We start from the raw sequence: 21,080 nt of genomic DNA, 5'->3' as shown, positions 1-21,080 counted from the left end.
GGCTACTGGTTTGGTTAAACTGAAGGTAAAATTCATTGCTGTTGAGTAGACTTTGGTTCATGGTGACGTCATGTGAACTACAATAGAACTGTGCTCCACAGGGCTTTCGAGAGCTGATTTTTCAGAAGCAAATCACCAATCCTTTCTTCCAAGGTGCTTCTGGGTAGACGCAAATTTCCAACCTTTCATTTAGTAGCCAAGAGTATTAACCGTCTGTACCACCAAGGGACTCTAGACTGAAGATACTTGATGAGTTAATCTCTAAGAAGCTGTGAGCTCTGAAATTCTCTGATTCTATTTGGTGAGATAAAGGCAACTTCCCTACTAATTTAAGAAAACATAGCTCTCTCACAAAGCATGAAGCTACATCTCCTTGATTTTCCTAGTACAACCTCTGGGTTCAGCGCCAGATCTGACCCAAAAAACCCACAGTGCTTAAGTTGATTCTGACTCATAGCAATCTTACAAAGCAGACTAGAACTTCTTCATAAGGTTTCTAAGACTGTAAATCTTTACCAAAGCAGACTACCACCTCTCACAGAGTGGGTGATGAGTTTGAAGTGCTGACCTTTTAGTTAGCAGGTGAGCACTTTAAGCACTGTGCCACTAGGGCTCCTCACCTATTCAGAGGAGGTATATAAAGGGTTTCTGGCACTGCTGACAGCTTAGGAGGGGACACTGAGTTCTCTGGGAGTTCTGTCTGACAATTCTTGACTCTATGTTAGAAATTTCCTTCCCTTCTGCTTCCATTGATCAAAGTCTTCTCTGTCCAAACATGGAGTTTAGATAGCTTGCCCACAGATCTGGCAAAATAAAAGAGCAGATGTGATTCCTGGAAAGACGTTTGGAACAAGGACGGAGGGAAAGCCCTTTAACAGTCATGGAGTAAAATGGTTATAAAATAGAATCCACATAAAATTACTCTGCTTTCTTTTTGAAACCCCCTCCAAAAAAAAAAAAAATCCATTAGTAATTGGAACATGGAATGTACAAAGTATAAATCTAGGAAAACTGGAAGTTGTCATAAATGGAATGGAATGTTTTAAGATCAATATCCTAGGCATTTGTGAGCTGAAATGGACTGATGTTTGTCATTTTGAATCAGACAATCATATAAACTCACTGCTGTCAAGTCAGATCCTATTCATAGCAACCCCTCCTTGGGTTTCCAAGGTGGTATATCTACGGAAGTTGATGGCCCAATCTTCCTTCTGAGGAGTGGCTGGTGGGTTTGAACGGCCAGCCTTCTGGTTAGAAGTCAAATGCCTTAGGCACTATGCCACCAGAGCTCCTAATTATGTGGAGAACCATAAATTGAAGTGGAACAACATCACATTCATTGTCAAAAAGAGCATTTCAAGATCTATCCTGAAGAACAACACTGGCAGTGATGGAATAATACCCATGTGCCTACAAGGAAGACCAGGTAATATGAATATCAAATTTATACACCAACTACTAATGCCACGGATGAAGAAATTGAAGATCTTTACCAACGTCTGCCATCTGAAATTGATCAAACATGCAATCAAGATGCATTGATAATTACTGATGATTAGAATACAAAATTTGGAAAATATGTCCTTGGTGGTAGATATAATTCCTAAGATGGCATGATAGAATTCTGCAAGACCAATGACTTATTCATAGCAAACATCTTTTTTCAACAATATAAATGATAACTATATATATAGACCTCACCAGGTGGGATACACAGGAACCAAATCAACTACATCTGTGTAAAAAGACAATGGAGAAGCTCAATTTCATCAGTCAGAACGAGGCCAGGGGCTGACTGCAAAACAGACCATCAATTGCTCATCTGTAAGTTCAAGACGAACCTAAAAAAAATTAAATCCACAAAAGCCAAAGTACGATCTTGAGTATATCCTACCTGAATTTACAGACCATTTCAAGACAGATTTGATGCATTGAACACTAATGACTGAAGGCCAAATGAGTTGTGGTGTGACATCAAGGATATTATCTATGAAAAAAGGAAAAGGTCATTAAAAAAACAGGAAAGGAAGAAAAGACCAAAATAGATGCCAGAAGATACTCTGAAACTTGCTCTTGAATGTAAAGTGCTAAATCAAATGGAAGAAATGATTAAATAAAAGAGCTAAACAGAAGATGTCAAAGAGAGGCTCAAGAAGACAAAGTATTATAATGAAATCTACAAAGACCTGGAGTTAGAAAACCAAAAGGGAAGAACAAGCTTGGCATTTCTCAAGCTGAGAACTGAAGAAAAAAAGTCTAGCCTCAAGCTACAATATTGAAGAATTCTGTGGGCAAAATTTTGAATGACATAGGAAGCATTAAAGAAGATGGAAGGAATACAGAGTCACTGTACCAAAAGGGGTTGGTTGGTGTTCAACAATTCAGGAGGTAGCATATGATCAAGAACTGATTGTTGTGAAGGAAGAAGTCCAAGCTGCACGAAAGGCATTGGCAAAAAAACAAGGCTCCAGCAATTGATGGAATATCCATTGAGATGTTGCAACTAACGGATGCAATGTTCTTCTATGCCAAGAAATTAGGAAGACAGCTACCTGGCCAACCAGCTGGACAAGATCCACATTTTTGCCCATCCCAAAGAAAGGTGATAGACAGAATGTGGAAGTCACTGAACAAATATCATTAATATCACATGCAAGTAAAGTTTTGCTAAACATAATTCCAAAATGTTTGCAGCAGCACATCAACAGAAAAGGATGTGGAATGAGGGATAGTATTACTGATGTCAAATAGATATTGGCTGAAAGCAGAGAATACCAGAAAGATGTTTACCTGTGTTTTACTGACTATGCAAAGACATTCGACTGTGTGGATCACAACAAATTATGGATAACATTGTGAAGGATAGAATTCCAAAACACTTCATTGTGCTCATGAGGAAACTGTACATGAAACAAGAGGCAGTCATTCAAACAGAACAAGGGGATACTGCATGGTATGAGATCAGGAAAGGTGTGTGTCAGAGTTGTATCCTTTCAACATACTTATTTAATCTAATCGGAGAAGCTGGACTACATGAAGAAGAACACAGCGTGAGGATTGATGGAAGACTCAATAACAACCTAGTAAATGCAAATGGCACAACCTTGCTTGCTGAAAGTGAAGAGGAGTTGAAACATATACTGATGAAAATCAAAGACTACAGCTTTCAGTATGAAATATACCTCAACAGAAAGAAAACAAAAATCTTACAACTGGGCCAATAAACAACATCATGATAAATGGACAAAACATTGAAGTTGTTTGTTAAGGATTTCATTTTGCTTGGATCCACAGTCAACACCCATGGCAGCAGTAGTCAAGAAATCAAATGACCAAAAACAAAACAAAACAAAACAAAACAAAAAAAACAAATGATCTATTGCATTGGGCAAATCTGCTGCAATGAATGATCTCTTGAAAGTGTTAAAAAGCAAAGATGTACTTTGATGATGTGGGTGTGCCTGACCCAAGCCATAGTATTTTCAATTGCCTCATATACATGCAAATGCTGGACAATGAATAAGGAAGACCAAAGAAGAACCAATGCATTTGAATTATGGTGTTGGTGATGAATATTGAATATACCATGGAAGAATGAACAAATCAGTCTTGGAAGAAGTACAATCAGAATGCTCCTCAGAAGTAAGGATGGTGAGGCATTGTCTCATGTACTTCGGACTTGTTATTAATTGGGACCAGTCCCTGGAAGGATATCATGCTTGGCAGAGGGTGAGCAAAAAAGGGGAAGACCCTCCACGAGGTAGCTTGACACAGTGGCTGCAATGATGAGCTCAAACATAGAGGTTTTTTGTCTGTTGTATAGGGTTGCTGTGACTTGATAGCACCTAACAGCAACAACCGCCCCCCCCCCGCCCCCCGCCAAAAAAAGTCCCAGCTTCATCTATGGTCCTTGCTATTCAAGATTTATAAGCAGTTGAACAAGAGGATCTTTATGAAGAAGGTGCAAACCTACTGAAAAATACCCTCCTTCTCCATGAATTTAGGAAAATCCCAGAAAATTTCAACTGAGTCAAAAGGTCTAGGTTAGTGTGACTGAAGTCTCCTGTCCCTTCCAAGGAACCTGCTGTCCCACAGCTATTACTGAAGGTTTTGGGTAAAAAGGGAACCGTGATTGCCAGCACCAAATAACATATGAGTGTGGACCAGGTAGGGAGCAATGATCTGAGGAAGAAGTGTTCTTCCTTTTGGCCATTTGCCTTAGTGGGATTCAGAGCATCTGCATGCGTGGGACTCCAGGGGTCACTGAATCAATGGTCTCCAGTTCACCAATCACTTGCAAATATTTACTGGGGTCCTAGTGAGTTGGAGGGGAGATTTGGTAGCGTAGTGCCTAAGGCACTTGACTGCTAACCAGAAGGCTAGCGGTTCAAATCCATCAGCCACCCCTTGGAAGGAAGATGGGACAATCTACTTCTGTAGTGATACTGCCTCAGAAACCCAAGGAGGGGTCGCTATGAGTCGGGTCAGATTTGACAGCACATAACAACAACAACAACAGTGAGTTGGAGAAGATCCCTGGGTAAAACAAATATTTTGTGCTTCACTACTAACCTAAAGGTTGGCAGTTCGAGGCCACTCAGAAGCACTGGGGAAGAAAGACCTGACAGTCTGCTTCTATAATGATTACAACCAAGAAAACCCTATGAAGCTCAGTTCTACTCTGTAACACATGGGGTTGCCAAGACTTGGAATTGACTCCATGGTAAGGGGTTTAGTTTATTTTGACATTGAGATGAAAATTCTCTGGGAATGTAAAGTCTATCTGAGAAAGCAAGTTTGGTATATCTGAAACAGCAGTGAATGACAAAAGGTGAGGGGAGTGTAATGAACAGATGTGGAGTAGACTGAGTCCTGACTGGATCCAGAAAAGGGGGAGCCCAACGAGATTTGGGTGTGACATTTGAGGCTTAGTAATTCGCTCTGATTGGAAGCCTCTTGTATTTAAGAACTTCTAGGAATGGAAATTCTATACTTTTCCTAGGGGCCCTCTTTCAGTGTTTAGTCAATCCTTTCCTGAAGGCTTCTTTAAGTCATACTGTCACTCTTGGCCATGCCTGATCTTCTTAGGCCAAAGGATAATTTACTAATTACCCCCCATCCTCCACCAGGCTATTTTCCTCCAGATGAAGCCCCAACCCCATTAGCTCCCTTTATACAGATGAAAGAAGGTGATGAAGAAAGGGTGGGGTCATGGAGATGTCTAGTCTTGTCCTGCCATACCATGGTGGCCAAGCAACTTCCCCTTCCATTCCTCAGGGCCTGGGATCCCTCGCTGGGATGACCAGATTGGCATGGGTAGGAGGAGAGCCATCCAGCCACATCTTTCTTTCCATGTGGGGCAGCTGGTCAGGTGAGAGACTCGACTCCAGGAAACGTGTCATCTGGATCAGGGTGACCTGTGGTGTCCTTTCTGCCTCCTGAGCTGCATAGGCACAAGAGCAGGATTTGAGGGTGATGGTATGAAGGCTGCTGGATTTAATTTCCCCACTCCCACCCACCCCACACTTAACATAGTTGGCTATCAACTGAGCCCTCACTCAGATCAACAGCAATTGGACTGGTCTTCAGGTCTCTAGGTCTGAGAATCTTAACCTTCTGCATTTGCTCCCAGAAAACTTCACCTTTCCTCACCACATCTCAACACCTTGGAGCACTCATGTCAGGAGTATTTGAGTCTGGCACATTGCTCTGGGAGGATTTCAGCAGGACCATGCAGAGGGTGCATATGCAGAGTTTGGCCCCATGTCTGGACCCTGAACTCCTACTGAGTGCTGCTGGGGTCTACCCTGTTAGTGTTATGTCTTGCCATCCTCCAAAGAGCTTCTCCTTGAACTCTGGGATGCCAATGAAAAGTTCAGACAAAGATGGATTTCTCTATTTGATGATTTAAAAAAAAAAAAAAAAAAAAACAGAACAAAACTAAGGCCAAGGGAGTTAAAATGGCTGGGACTAGAAGTAGTTCTTCTATATCCAAGAAGCCCTGGTGGCACAATAGTTAAGCCCTCGGCTGCTAACTGAATGGTTGGCTGTTGGAATTTGCCCAGTGATTCCGTGGGAGAAAGGCCAGGCCATCTGCTTCCATAACGATTAACCAAAAAGAAACATGTTGCTGTAAATCAAATCTGACTCACAGTGACCCTACAGGACAAGGTAGAACCGCCTCATAGGATTTCTAAGACTGTAATCTTTACAGAAGCAGACTGCCACATTTTTCTCTCAGGCTGGTGAGTTCAAACTGTCAATCTTTCTGTTAGTAGCTGAGCACTTAGCCACTGCACCAGCAGGGCTCCTTAAACTGTGCTCCAAAGGGTTTTCAAGGCTCTACCTTTTCAGAAGCAGATCACCAGCCCTGTCTTCTGAGACACCTCTGAGTGGGTTCAAACTGGAAACCTTTCAGCTAGTAGATGAGTGCTTATCTGTTAGCCCTCCCCAAGGACTCCCTAAAAAGTTTACAGCCTAGAAAATCCTATGGGACAGTTCCACTTAGTCACATGAAATTGCTATGAATTGAAAATCAACTTATGTCCAAAAGACTTGGCATCCTGTGACTCCACCCAGCCCTGGGGGTGTCATGTAGAGACAAGCACTTTCCTTCCCAGGCTTGGGGATACTTAAACTCACAGTTCTTTCTCCAGAGCTTCCTTTCCAATACAACAAGAGCTAGAAGTATAACCAAGGGCAGCACTGTGGAGACTGGAGTCAGGATCCAGGAGACACTTTTTTTTTCTGGAAAAGAACTAAAGTAGAAGGAGCAGGAGAGAGCACAGGACAGGGGAGGTTGGGGTTGGGGAGAAAATTAAAGATCACTTGGCCAAAGCTCTGCATTTTAGAGGTGTAGGGAAGTTAGCTGCCTTCGCTTCTTCTCTGGTTTGTAGCAGAGCAGGGACTAGAATCCTGTCTGCAAGTTCCCAAATCCTGAATCCTTTATCCTACTCCATCCATCTACATATGGGCTTCACTTTATGCCTTAACAGGAAGGAGGCCTGAATGAGAATCAGAAAATCCAGGCTTGGACTTGGCTCTAGCTCAATCTTTCCTTGTGGCTTTAGCAAGTCACTTCCCCTCTCTGGAATCTCCTGTTTTCATCTTTTATTTTTTATTTATTTATTTTTTTACGTGTCTAAGTTTCCAGCCTGAATATTCTGTCATTCTAGAATATTCTGTCAGTCTATCACTAGATTTTGCTGGAAAACTACATGAAAATAAACAGGTACCATTTTCACAACAGGAATCTTTCAGTTAGGGGAGCATATCTGATGTTTACACCCTGGCCCTTATCTGTCTTATGGGTATGAGAGAAGACTGAGTGGAGGGAGAGGGGTACAGAAGTCAGCTCACCAAGGGGCATGCAGGAGGTGAGGTAGAGCTGGAGTCCCAACAAAGGAGAGAGGCCTGGGTTCTTACCTCTTCATGGAGGACCCCTTGCCACGAGGTCTCAGGGGCCCTGCTGCTACCACCTTGCTCGGCACTGCTTGGGGACCACTGTCTCCAGCAGTAGACACCAGTTGTCCTTTAGTGCTTCCCTCCACAGTTGCCATCTCTATGCTGGTAGTTCCCAAAGTCCACACACCTGCACCTCGGGTTGTTTCTTCATTGGAACCCGGAGCTGGTTGCTTAGAAATTGATGCTGCATCTTGGAGATTTTCCCAGGCCCATTTTTCTGAGGTCAGGGTTGATGGCCTGATGGTTCCTCTGACCTCCCAGGTTGCATCTGGGGCTATCATGACCCTCCTTGTTTCCTCTGTGGGTCCATCAACCTTGGAAGTGGTCACCTTCCTCCCGTCATCACTTACCCTAGCCCTGTTTGCTACTGAGCTTCTGGTGCTCCACACCAAAACGTCTTCTACTATATTTGATATGACTGTAAGTTTTGAAGCCCTACTCTCTGGGCTGGGAACTGTTGCTCTAATGGAAACTTCTGCCCAGCTGCCTATCCCTGGAGCTACTGACCTGGTTATTCCTAAGGGTTGTCTTCCCTTAGCTGAAGCTATTGTTTTGCGGGTTCCTGGAGTTGGAATAATTTTGTCCCATCCTGCCCCCTGCTCTTCTGTGGTTTGGGTGGTTCCTGGGGTCCATCTATTGGCCACTGGAGATGCTGTTGCCAAGGATCTTGTGGTGAGCTTGCTAGCAGCTGCACTAATGATGCTGAAAGGACCTGTAGGAAGAGCACAGAGAGACCACAAGGGAAGGCTCTCCAGGCCACCTTCTGGGCTTAGCAAAGGACTCCAGGTTTAAAATATTTGTTAAATGAAATTCAATCTACTAAGAGATGCAGCCTTTGGTCAAAATGTTGGATAAAATAAAAATTTGGAAAACCCAGATGCGTTCTCTGTTCTGTTGTAAATATTGACATTTTATGTTCCTATCTTCTCTCTCATGTCTACCTCTCTCCACCCAGCTATCCAGAACCCCATGCTGCCTTTCCCTCAGAGGCCCACAGCCCATCATGTACAGCTATTCAAAAAAGAATAAAAGAAAAACTCTAATTCCAGCAGAGCAGTCGATCTCAGCATATGGTTGGAAAGCAGCAGCTAATAAAACAAATCTCTGCTTGGGTGTAAGTGGCTGGCTGCTTTCTGACATGCCATCTCTTCTGGAGAGTGACCTTTCACAGCTTGGATGCCTTTCCTTCATTCTCTGGATAGGTGGTTCTGTATCAGCTTTCTGGAACCTGACACAGAGGGGAATAGACTGGCAGCTGCCAGATGCCTGCTGAAGGGCTCAGCCAGGGTCTGCTATAGGAAGAGCCAGTTCCTCTGTCCCTGCACTTTAGCTGTCCTGCCTGTCTTGCCTGCTCTTCAGTAGTCCTTCCTCTGCACATCTGACCCCTGAGATATCATGACCACAAGAGACTACATTATCCAATTCATTGCCTTCACAGGGCTATTTCCAAATATGTATTCCACAATGTTCAGGAGGAAACTGAATGCATATGATTATTTCATTGGGAAGCTTTTCCTACTATCTATCTGATTTTTTAAAAAAGCAAAAACTCAAATCAGTTGTTGAATAGTCACCTCCAACTAATTGTAGCCCAATGTGTGTCAGAATAGAACTGTGCTCCATCAGGTTTCCAATAGCTGATTTTTTGGAAGTAGATCACCAGATCTTTCTTCCAAGGTGCTTCTGGGTGGACTTGAACCTCCAACCTTTTGGTTAACTGCTGAGTGTATTAACTGTTTGCACAACTCATTGCTGTCGAGTCAATTCTGACCCAAAACGACCCTATGTGGCAGAGTAGAATTGCCCCATAGGGTTTCCAAGCCTATAAATATTTACAGAAGCAGATTGCCATATCTTTCTCCAGAGTGACTGGTGGGGTCAAACCACTTACCTTTCAATTTCCAACCATGTGCTTAACCAACTGCACCACCAGGGCTTCATACCTACTTGATACCAAACCAAACCAAATGCACTGCTGTCAAGTTGGATCCCACTCATAGCGACCCCTCCTTGGGTTTCCCAGGCAGTATCACTATGGAAGTAGATTGCCCAACCTTCCTTCCGAGGAGTGGCTGGTTTGAACCTCCAGCCTCCTGGTTAACGGTCAAATGCCTTAGGCACTATGCTACCAGAGCTCCTAGGCACTTCGCATGTTGTTGTTGTTGTTATGTGCTGTTGAGTCAGACCATAGTACTTTTAAAATGAAGGTCTGGTTCTGAAAGTCCTTGCCTTACCCTCAGCTGTTCATTATCACTCCCTAGTGTTGAAAGTTCTCTTGGGTCTGAGTCTCCTCTTCTACCTTCTCTTTCCTAGCACTTACTAACTTCACCAAGCTTGTCCACCAGCCATCAGCTCCTACCTGCAGAGACAGTCAGATTCATACTGAAGAAAAGCATGTCATTTCTTTTTCCAATGCCGCAGCGGTAATACCCCTCATCAGTCAGGGACAGTTGAAACAGTCTCACCACAAACAAGCTGCTCTGTGGGAAGTCTTCTAGAGCCACACGACCACGGTAGCGATGGTTAGTGTAGTGGTTGGTGGATACAATGGTGTGGCAGATCCACTCTGGGGGACCCAAGCGGCACCAGTACTTCCTCTGATACTTGTTGACAGAAGTAGAGGCATAATGGCATTTGATGGTAACAGCTCCACCAGGCTCCCCAGATACCAGCCGTGGGCCCTTCAAAGCATTTGCAGCTGTAGGTAGAGAAAAAGTCCAAGGAGAGGGAGTGCTGAATGCAGTCATGGTTTGGGGAGCTGCAAGCCCCAAACTCTTCCAGAATTAGGAACAGCTCAGAAAATGCCACTGAAGCTAAGCAGAATCAATATGGAATAATAGAACTTAGTCATTGAAGCAGGGCTCCATCTGAGAGACAATCATGTTCTAATCATTTACTTGCTATTAAAAAAAAAAAAAAAAAAGTAGCTATCATGTGCCCAACCACCCATGTGGTCATGGTTGTATTGTGTCAGTTTGTTGTATTGTGGTGGTGTACACATTGTTATAATGCTAGACACTATGCCACTAGTACTTCAAATACCAGCTGGGTCATCCATAGTGGACAGGTTTTGGTGGAGCTTTTGGATCAAGACAGACTAGGAAGAAAGGACTGGTGATCTACTTCCAAAAGTTAGCCAGTGAAAACCCTATGGATCACAACAGAATATTATCCTACTCCCTTACTTTGGACACATCATCCCACCACCCACTGCCATGGAGTAGATTCTGGCTCATAGTTACCTATAGGACAAAACAGAACTGCCCCATAGGGTTTCTAAGGCTGTAATATTTACTGAAGCAGACAGCCACTCTTCTGGTTAGCAGCCAAGTGCTTTAACCACTGCATGGCCAAAGCACCTTGGACACATCATCAGGATGGATCAATTACTGAAGTAGGACATCATGCTTGATGAAGTAGAGGGCCAGTGAGGGTGAAGGAGATCCTCAGTGAGATGGGTTGGCACAATAGCACAGTAATAAAATAAAATCAAACATGCAGATGATTATGAGGCTAACACAGGACCAGGCAATGTTTTATACTGTTGTACATAGGGTGCCATTAGTTGGAGTCAAATAGACAGCAGCTATCTATGTCTATCACTCAGCCATCATCACCCAGCCATCATCTGTGGTTTCTATTAGTAAGGAAGTAGAGTTACTGGCCAACAGGAGTCCCCGTTCGCTCATCTCAAGCCAGATAAAGGGTCACTGGCCCACTTGAGAGCATAGTGAGTGATGTCTGCAGTTAGAGGAAAGCCTCATACTAGAGTGTGACTCATGACTAAGAAAGCCAAGATGTCTGAAGCAGGACAGAGGGAAAGTCTTACTAGCAGAAGGGCGAGGAAGAGTACTATCATAGCCCAGAGGTGGGTTCCAGAAGGGACAGAGGCAGTCTGCAGTCATCTGAGGTGGGATGTAAGAGTACTTAGGCAATCCTGTTGTGTGGAGGGGCCAAAGAAGAAAGGCATTCACAGGAGGAAGTGCTAAAGAGCCAACTTTAACATCCTACCAGGCTAGAGAGCTCCAGGCCCTCTGATCAAGTAAGAGCTGGCCTAGCTTTCTATCTCCCCTCCCTTAGGCTGCTGTGACCTTGCTAAGGTCCAAATCATCATCTGCAGCTGCTGAGATGGGGAAGAGGGGGAGGAGACAAAAGGAGAAGGCAATACTTCCCTCCTTCCTGGACTGCATGGGGCTGGGGGGGGGAATGTTTTTGAATGAAGATTAAAGTGCTGACCCAAATATTTACCTGGAGACTTAACATTATTAAATTAAAACATTGGAGATCTAAAGTGACTGTTAGGACTATTACCTATGTTTAAAAAAAAAAAAAAAAAAAAGGAAAAGAAAGAAAAAGTTGCTGTCAAGTTGATTCTAACTCATGATGAACCCACGTGTTACAGAGTAGAGCTGAGATCCATGGGGTTTCCTTGGTTATAACTTTTAAGGAAGCAAATCATCCAGCCTTTCCTCTGCAGTGCTGCTGCAGGGTGAGGTCAAACCACCAACCTTTAGTTTAGCAGCTGAGAACAAACCATCTGCACCACCCAGAGACCTATAAATTAACATAAAAGTCATGAACCTCCCTAAATTTTCACTCAGGACCACAGGAAACCTGCCTTTTTGTAAAGAGGGCAATGAGAAAGTAAAATTAACATTAAATTAAACTGCAGAGTGCTTGCTCAAATATTGATTACCTTGGATTTATTGAAACTCAAATTTCTTTTTTTTAATATAATTTGTTTATAAGTCAGACATAGTAGATGCTAATCTTTTTTTGCATTATCATAACATTTTAATTCATTAGTCAACTCATTCATTATTTATTAAGCATCTAGTTGGGACTAGTTTCTGGATAGTGGACACTGTAGGCACTGAAACCTGTGTCATAGAATCAATTCCAACTCATGGGTGTTATGGAGTAGAATTGCCTCATAGGGTTTTCTTGGCTGTAATCCTTATGGAAGTGATCACCAGGCATTTCTTCTGCTGTGCCTCTGGTTGGGTTTGAACTGCCAACTTTTAGGTTAGATTCTGTCTTAGTTATCTGGTGCTGCTACAGCAGAAATACTAGATGTGGCTGGCTTTAACAAACAGAAATTTATTTTCTCACAGTTTAGGAAGCTAGAAGTCTGAATTCAGGGCACCAGCTCTAGGGGAAGACTTTCTATCTCTCTCAGACCTGAGAGAAGGACCTTGTATCTTCAGCTTCCTAGTCCCTTGGAGATTCCCATGTTGCTTGGCATAAGTCTTCCCCCATCTCTGCTTCCTTGGCTTTGGGCTGCCCTATTCTCCTAGTCCATCTGAGTGGTGACTCTACCACCTTGCCTCACACAGGCTCTGTTCTTCTGCCCCTCCTGCATGGTAGACCCAACTTCCCAACTTTGACAGTGAGCCCCATCCCCCTGGCACTTGTGAACAGCGGCTCACACTCCAGAACTGAGTTAGTGAAGATCTGACTCTTTTAAACCTAGGAGGCCATGACTTCACTCTTTGAAACAAAGAAGGTCCTATGTCCCATCTCCTTCCAACAGTTCTGCTGACTTCCAATCTCCTCCAGAGGTGATTTTTTTCCTTTTTGTGGAGACAATAGATGTAGCTCCTTTGGCCTGTTTACCGCCTATAGAATTCCAAGCGATAGACAGGGTTTCATTCTTTCTCTCTCCCCTTCAGTCTAAGCTGATGGGTTTTCTGCTGTGGTAATTGGTTATATAAATTCTTAAAAAAAAAAACAAAACACCTCACTACCATTGAATCAATTCTGACTCATAGCAACCCCCACGGGGTTTCTGAGGCTGTAAATCTTTACGGAAGTAGATTGCCCAATCTTCCTTCCATGGAGTGGCTGATGGGTTTAAACTTCTGATCTTATGGTTAGCAGCCAAATGTCTTATCCACTATGGAGCAGAGCTCCTTAGGCTTTTACTATTTGACACCTTAAAATTCTTCCAGCCTTCATCCATCACTCAATTCTAAAATTGCATTCACATTTTAGGTATCTGTTAGAGCAACATTTCACTCTTCTGGTACCAAATTCTGTTTTTTTATCATTACAGATTGCATTGTGTCCCCCCAAAATATGTGTCAGGTAGGCCAGGTCATGATTCTCATTATTACAAAATTATTCTCCATTTTGTGAGTATTATGTAATTATCTTCCATTCTGTGATCTGATGTCATTATCCTATGTGTTGTAAATCCTCACCTCTATTATGTTAACGAGGCAGGATTAGTGGTAAGTTTGTTAATAAGGCAGGATGCAATCTACAGAATTAGGTCATATTTTGAGTCAATTTTTTTGTAATATAAAATAAAAGGGATTACAAAAACAAACAGAGATCAGAGGGCCCTCCTACTACCAAGAAAGGAGAGCCAGGAGCAAAGTGCATCTTTTAGACTTGGGGTCCTTGTGCTGAGAAACTCCTAGACTTAGGGGAAGATTGATGACAAGAAATTTTCCCTAGAGCTGATAGAGAAAGTCTTCACCTGGGGCCAGCACCCTGAATTTGACTTTTTGCCTCCCAAACTGTGAGAGAACAAATTTGTTTGTTAAAGCCATTCACTTGTGGTATTTCTGCTATAGTAGCACTGGTTAAGTAAGACAATTAGCAGGTGATTGCAAACTGCTTATGTCACCCAGTGACCTCTAGCTACTGAGCTCACTGTATTATTCTATGGCTCCATATCATCATGAGAATAAAATCCAGACATCACAGTGTGGAGATTGGACCACTTGCCACCTGAGCTTGACCAAGATCACCACACCAGAATGTAAGGACATTTAAGGCAGGGATTCTGTCTTTCATCTTCCTGCTCCCAGTTCCTGGCATATAGTAGGCCCTCAACAAATGTGTGTTGAATTAATAAGTGAATAGAATTTTTGTTTACCTATCTAGTTTCTTTGTAGACTCTAAACTCTTTAAGAGTTGGGTAGGGTTTTCATCTTTATGAACCTGACATTTAAGTGTTTGTATAATAAGTAGCAATGAATCCCAGCTGTTTCTATCTTTTGTATGTCCTGGGATCCTTATCTTGAAAACACAGCCAAATTTCAGGCATTACTTAAATGAGAGAGAGCAGAAAATTGGCAACATGGAAACATGAATATTCTGGAAATCATCAAGTCAGGCACATGTCCTGTCATATGAACTCTTGCCCCCCTCATTTCCTCTGGGCCAAATCTGACCACTTCCAGGATCCATTATCTGGCTCTGGATCCCAAGAGAGAGAGACATGGATATTCCCACGTTGACAAGGGAGTGCTGGGTGCCTCTGAGGTGCTGGTCAGGAGTTTCTAAGGCCTAGAAGACTTAGGTCTGGGTTTGCATAGTTCTGCAAGCTCTGAAAGGAGGCTGTGTTTGGGACTCACCTTGCAGCAGGCATAGGGTGAGGAAAAGGGGCATTTTCCATCCTGCCCTCTGGTTGGTGACCTGCAAAAGACACTAAGTGAAAGGAAGTTCAAAAGGAGCATCAATGGGGCCCAGGGCAGCACCTTCTGGTGTTGGGATCTTAGTTTACCCATCAGTAGAGTGGGGTCTGTATTGATTACATCTAAGAGTAAGACAAAGTAGTCCCTGGGTAGCACAGTTAAGTGCTTGATTATTAGCCAAAAGGTTGGCTGTTCCAACCTACCCAAAGACACCTCAGGTGCCAGACCCAGCAATCTGTTTTTGAAATCTCCTGGCCTTGAAAACCCTATGAAAATCCTTTGCATACATGAAGTCACCATGAATCAGAATCAACTTGATGGCAACAAACAACAACAATAAAAGCAAGACAAGAATCACTCTCTCTGAGAGAACTTTGACTCCATCCTCATACTTCCAAATATGCCTATTTGGCCTCAGTCTCTTACACCAAGGCTAAAATTTCCCCTACCCTTGAGGTTTCTGTGTGCAGAATTGGTGAAATTCTCTCTGTGGGATTCCAGCCCAGCTCCCACTTGCCAGCATGGAGCTCTGAAAGTGGGGGAGAGCATTGTGGCATGGAAAAGCCACATGTTTAGAAGTTCAGGCATCAGTTGAAAGTGCAGGAACTTGGAAAAGTTACCCAGCCTTGGAGGTTCATTTCCTCATCTGTAGGATATGGGATGAGAACATTTTTACAGGGTGGTGGTTGTACAATTTAAATGAGGAAGCTGTTAAAAGTGCCCAACAGCGAGCCTGATAGAGAGCAGTTCCTGTTCCCTTCTCTCCTTGTCTCTTCCTCTTTGCAGAAGAGAAATTGATTCTTTCAAGGGAAACTTTCTGTTTCACTGTTTCTGATCCTCCAGGCAGCAATTAGGAGTTAAACATTCACACTCTGGCCAAGTAGTTTTCTGCATTGGGTCTGTCCCAGGTCCTAGTCTATTTCTTTCTCACAATATCCAGGAAGCCCTGCCCCAAGTCTATACTGATCTTTTCCTTCCTCTGTTGTCTCCCAATGGCCTAGGGAGCACCTTGAAGGAAGAAGCAGTTTGTCTCATTCATCTCGACCCCAGGTTCTGACACAAAGTCTAGCATATGGCAGGTGACAATGCACAGCTATTGCAAACAAGCTATTGCAAAATCCACCACTCTCTAGTGGATACCATATTGACCAGTACAAAATGGTTCTTTTATTACTGATTAAAATGACAGAGGTTATACATTATACTTCTTTTGTACTCCCCAGAGGATATCCATGTTGCTGTTGCTATGTGCCGTCGAGTCGGACCTGACTCATAGCGACCCCTCCTTGGGTTTCCGAGGCAGTATCACTACAGAACTAGATTGCCCCATCTTCCTTCCGAGGATTGGCTGGTGGGTTTGAACTGCCAACCTTCTGATTAGCAGAAACGGGCCTTCGACATTATGCTACCAGAGCTCCTGAGGATATTCATAGATACTCTTTTATTAAAAACCTACTCTTTGAATCAATCTATTGCTTACAGTTGCTGGAACCTAGAGATTAAGAGAAAAAAAATAAAAAGAAGAAAACTAAATTTAACCATTTAGCCATTATATCTCCTTCTTACTTCAGTACATACTTTGCTAATATTAAAAAATGGAGTGATGGAAAGGATTGATGTCCTCAGATACTAACCAAAAGTTTTATGATTCAACTATACCCAGAGGTGCCTCAGAAGAAAAGCATAGCAATCTACCTCTGAAAATATCAGCCACACAGTTCTCTGGTAGTGTAATGCCTAAGGCACTTGATTGCCAACCAGAAGGCTGGCAATTCAAACCCACAAGCCACTCCTTGGAAGGAGTATCACTACTTCCATAGTGATACGGCCTCAGAAATCCAGAAGGGGTCACTATGAGTCGGGTCCAAATCGACGGCACATGACAACAACAATTCTTTCATATATGAAGTCACCATGAATTGGAGTTGACTCAATGATAACTTAAAAAAAAAAAAAAAATTAAGAACAGGTGCTGACAGTCAATGATTTGACCCAAGGCAAGACACTTTTCATTCCTCAACTTGACTAAGGCACATAGGGACACTTGTCAGTCTGGAACATAGCTGTAGGGATGGGAACCAAAAAAAGGGAAACAGGAAATGGGGGTAAAAATGGAAAAGGAAGTAGGGAAAAGAGGAGAGAAAATGTAGAGGGGGAGGTAAAAAAAAAAGGGTAAGGGAAGAGAGACAAGGGAATGACAGAAAAGTTAAGAATCCATGGGTTGGCCCAACAGTTCAAGTTGTCCACCTCTACTTCATCCATCTCCATAGGGCCTTTGACTGGTCTTTCCAGTTAGAGCCCAAATGGTCAGATTTGGAAAACTTCACAGGCTCTTCACACCTCCTTCTGTGCCTTCCCTTAGCAAACCCCCTGCCTTGGCACTGCCAGCTTCCTCAGAACACTTCCTGCCTACTGGAGTGTCTGGCTTGCTGCCCTCACCTGGAAGCTGTCCCAGGGAGTGCCTACACCCAACCCTTTGTTTGATTCATATTTGCCAAGTCCAGGCTAATGCTGGGGCTGGCACTCAGCTTCCATCTAGTCTAATTTTTCTGCATCAACAAGTGCCAACACAGCACATGTTGGGGCCAAAGTATGGCCACCACACCACCCTATTCCTCTGAAGTCAAATAGTGTAGCAGTCTCAGCTTCATGAGAAAACACTGCCTCAGTAGGGCAATAAGGAAGCTCAGCGTGTGAGATAAAAAAAGTCTTCAGAGGGTTATCAGGCTTGATTGGAGGCTGGAAGGATAACACTCAACTGAATTTCTCCCAATCCTTTCCTTGCCAGTGGCCTTCAGATAACCTTTTCCAAGAAGACTGGGAGCTCCAACTGAGCAACCTGGACCCACCCGCCTCTGTGACAGTGCACAGAATTACAGGGGGTGAGAGGCACACCATGGACTCTTTTGGTCCTCTAGTCTTGCTGGAAAGGGATCTGCCACCTGTTCATTATAGGCTGGTGTAAGACTCCTCAAATCCCTACTGCCCTTTGGAGGTCCACTGAGCAGCAGGCAAGGGAAGGGACAGTGTGGTATAGAGACAAAAGCACAGAACCAAGACTCAGGAGGTTCTGCTTTGCTTGTGCTGACCAAATGAGTGACCTTGGGCAGTGTACTCCTTTCCTCTTCACTATTAAAAAAAAAAAAAAAAAAATCTTGACTATATAATCTCAAAGCTCCTTCATTTTTCTAGCATTTATTTGTTCCAAGTTACCCAAAGTCCTTTAAGGAAACATGCACTTTTGTGGGAGGGAGGGTGGGGGTAGTAGAAGAGTAGGGAGGCAGAGGGAAGACTGTGGCCTGAACTCCAGAATCCTTACCTGGCCTCCTGGGATGAGCTCAGCCTGCTCTGATAAAAGAATCTGGGTGCATACTTGACCGATACTGCTGCAACTCACCACCCATATTCAGAGAGAGGATCCCAACCTTGTAGAGAACACTTAATCTCACCTTCTGTGCTCTGGGCTTGGTTGAGCCTTCTCCATGCATCTTGATCCAGAAACGAGATCTCCTTTGACTTTTCTTTCAATCTCTTTGAGTTGCTTGTGTTTAGATGTCTTCTTTAAACCTTGAGATGGAGGAGGCATTGTGATGTGTTGGGAAGAAGCTGTACTTGGCACTAGAAGATCCAAATGCAAGGCACAGCTCTGCTACTCACCTCTCCGCAACTTTCAACAAGTCACTTCTCTTGGGGCTTTTGTTTCTGTGACCTATAACAGGGAGTTCTTGTTGTTCTTACTGTCACTTATTCCAGCAGAACTTTTCCACTGGTTTCAAGGGAACACACTGATCCATGTTCCTCCTCCTCCCATTTCCCCCTCACTCCAAGACTTTTTGGGATGTCCCAGCTTCATCAGCCCATTAAGGCGTCTCCCAGACAAGTGATGAAACCACTTAGGCAGGAGAGAAGGGAAACTTCAAAATTCAGGAAAGGAATTCCCCTGCTGTCTGGCTGAGGAATGAATGGGGCACTCTAGCTGGCCTGGCCCCTCTAGCTCCTATGGAGAGGCAGTTTAGGTCATGTGGGTCACTGGCTCCAGTTTAGCTACAGAGTCTGGAAAACTTTAATTCCTTCCTTGGACAAAGCATAATACCATAAAGCAATGATCTTCATGGAAGGAGAACATTAGCAAGTGTGGCATATCCAGATGACACACTTAAAAAACACCCAGTATTTCCTTTTGGAGAATATTTTATAGGTGAGGTTTTCCTTATAACAGATCTGATCTTCCCACCTCTATTGGTTTTAAGCTGGCATTAAAATGGCAGGCACAATCCAAGCACTGAACAACTAAGGGGCTCAAGGGGTCAGGGGTGCTGCAGACTGTATTAAAGACCCTTCCCTATTAAGGACCCCAGATAGACAATAAGGCATAGTTGGGCTAATTAGAAAGGGCACCTCTTCCTTAAGGAAAAAAAATAATTGGTATAATGCTGCACAACTTGAAACAAGTGGTAATGTGTATTCTCCATGACCCCAATGGGAGTAGGAATTGGGTCACTGAAAGTAACAGGACAGAAAGAGAAACATCTCCACATTTGGAGTGTGATTGAGACATGGAAGTCTTGTACATGCATACATTAGTGAATGTGTGTGCCGCTATGTGTGCTGCTATCCCAGCATATAGTCAGGAGCTCAAGATTTTTGTACCCACCCCCAGCCTCTCATATAAGTTAGAATATACCTATAATATGTATGACACCCCCTTAGGTGTGGCACTCTTAATCAGTGCACAGCCTGAAGAGCTGTACACAGAGGCTCTGCCCTCAGAGGCTTATCCCCAGAAAAGAATAATCTTCTTGCAGATGGTGGAGAGATGACTACTCTTCTCCTAGCTCCTCATCATGGTTGATCACATAGGCCATGGAGTCAGACCTCCAAGCTGATATCTCAGCTGTACTTTTTACTACAAGGTGACATTGGTTAAGTTATTTATCCTCTTTCAACCTCATTTTCTTAATCTGTAGAACAGGAAATTATAGCACCTACCTCATAAAGTTATTATTTAGATCGAATGAGATAATCCATGTAACTAAAAATGCCCAGCAGGCAATAAATTCTTAGTAGATATTAGCTGCTAATATTATTAACTTTACTTAATATTAATTTTAATATTATTTACTTAGCTTAGTTACCAATAAGGAGCTCTGGTAGCATAGTGCCTGAGGCATTTGACTGCTAACCAGAAGGTTGGCAGTTCAAACCCACCAGCCACTCTGCAGAAGGAAGACTGGGCAATCTGCTTCCACAAAGATTTAGTGCCTCGAAAACCCAAAAGGGAGTCATTATGAGTTGGAATCGATGGCAGTGAGAAGCTAAGTAAATAATATTAAAATTAATATGAGTTACGAACAGGTAGTAGGCATCTTGTAACAACCAGAGCCTCAAAAAATGACTTTTGAGCATTCTGATCTATTCAGGGTCCGTTTCCTTCTTCTTTTTCTTTGCCATTATCTTAGTTCTCTAGTGCTGCTGTAACAGAATATCACAAGTGGCTGGATTTAACAAACAGAAATGTATTTTTTTACAGTGTAGGAGGCTTTAAGTCTGAATTCAGGGTGCCAACTCTAGGGAAAGTTTTCTCTCTCTGTCTGCTCTGGAGCAAAATCCTTGTTTTCCTTTCAACATCTGTGGGCCAGTGTTACTTGGAGAACTCCATGTGTCTTGACATCACTCTTCCCTTGTATCTAGAAGACATTCAATGAAAGGACTGTGGGTCCAGAAAACATGCTTCACTCCTGGCTCTTCTTTCTTAGTGGTGGTAAGGTCCCTCCTCTGCTCACTTCTATCTCTTTTTATCTCTTGTAAGATAAAAGGTGATTCAGGCCACACCCCAGGGAAAATCCCTTTACCTCCTTGCATCCCACCCTAATCCTCTTATAATTGATTGACTGATCATCAGATCATAACATAGGGATGATTACATCCTCACATCACTGCTAAACCACTGGGAGTCATGGCCCAGCCAAATTGACATATTTTGGGGGGATACGTTTCAATTCCATATTTGTGCCCATTCCAAAGAAAGGTGATCCCACAGAATGTGGAAATTATAGAACAATATCATTAATATCACATGCAAGTAAGATCTGACTGAAGATAATTCAGAAACGTTTGCAGCAGTATATTGACAGAGAACTTCCAGAGGTTCAAGCCAGATTCAGAAGAGGATGTGGAACAAGGGATATC

The 21,080-nt window shown here is 43.2% G+C and overlaps 1 protein-coding gene across 1 annotated transcript; it reads right to left on the bottom strand.

The window, feature by feature from the left end:
• Positions 1–5,273: 5,273 nt before the first annotated feature.
• Positions 5,274–18,379, bottom strand: FCAMR (Fc fragment of IgA and IgM receptor). Its single transcript, XM_042782586.1, has 6 exons — positions 18,341–18,379; positions 14,832–14,892; positions 9,824–10,162; positions 7,426–8,176; positions 6,643–6,758; positions 5,274–5,443 (listed from the first exon to the last, which is right to left on the bottom strand). Exons 1-6 carry the CDS (start codon positions 18,377–18,379, stop codon positions 5,274–5,276), a joined length of 1,476 nt encoding a protein of 491 aa, XP_042638520.1.
• Positions 18,380–21,080: the final 2,701 nt, after the last annotated feature.

The sequence above is a fragment of the Orycteropus afer genome, unplaced genomic scaffold (assembly GCF_000298275.1).
Source record: "Orycteropus afer afer isolate SDZICR_OR568_19922 unplaced genomic scaffold, OryAfe1.0 scaffold00013, whole genome shotgun sequence".
In the NCBI taxonomy this organism is placed as follows: domain Eukaryota; kingdom Metazoa; phylum Chordata; class Mammalia; order Tubulidentata; family Orycteropodidae; genus Orycteropus; species Orycteropus afer.
Note: the sequence above shows the minus strand (reverse complement) of the source record. Positions and strands in the feature narration are given on the sequence as shown.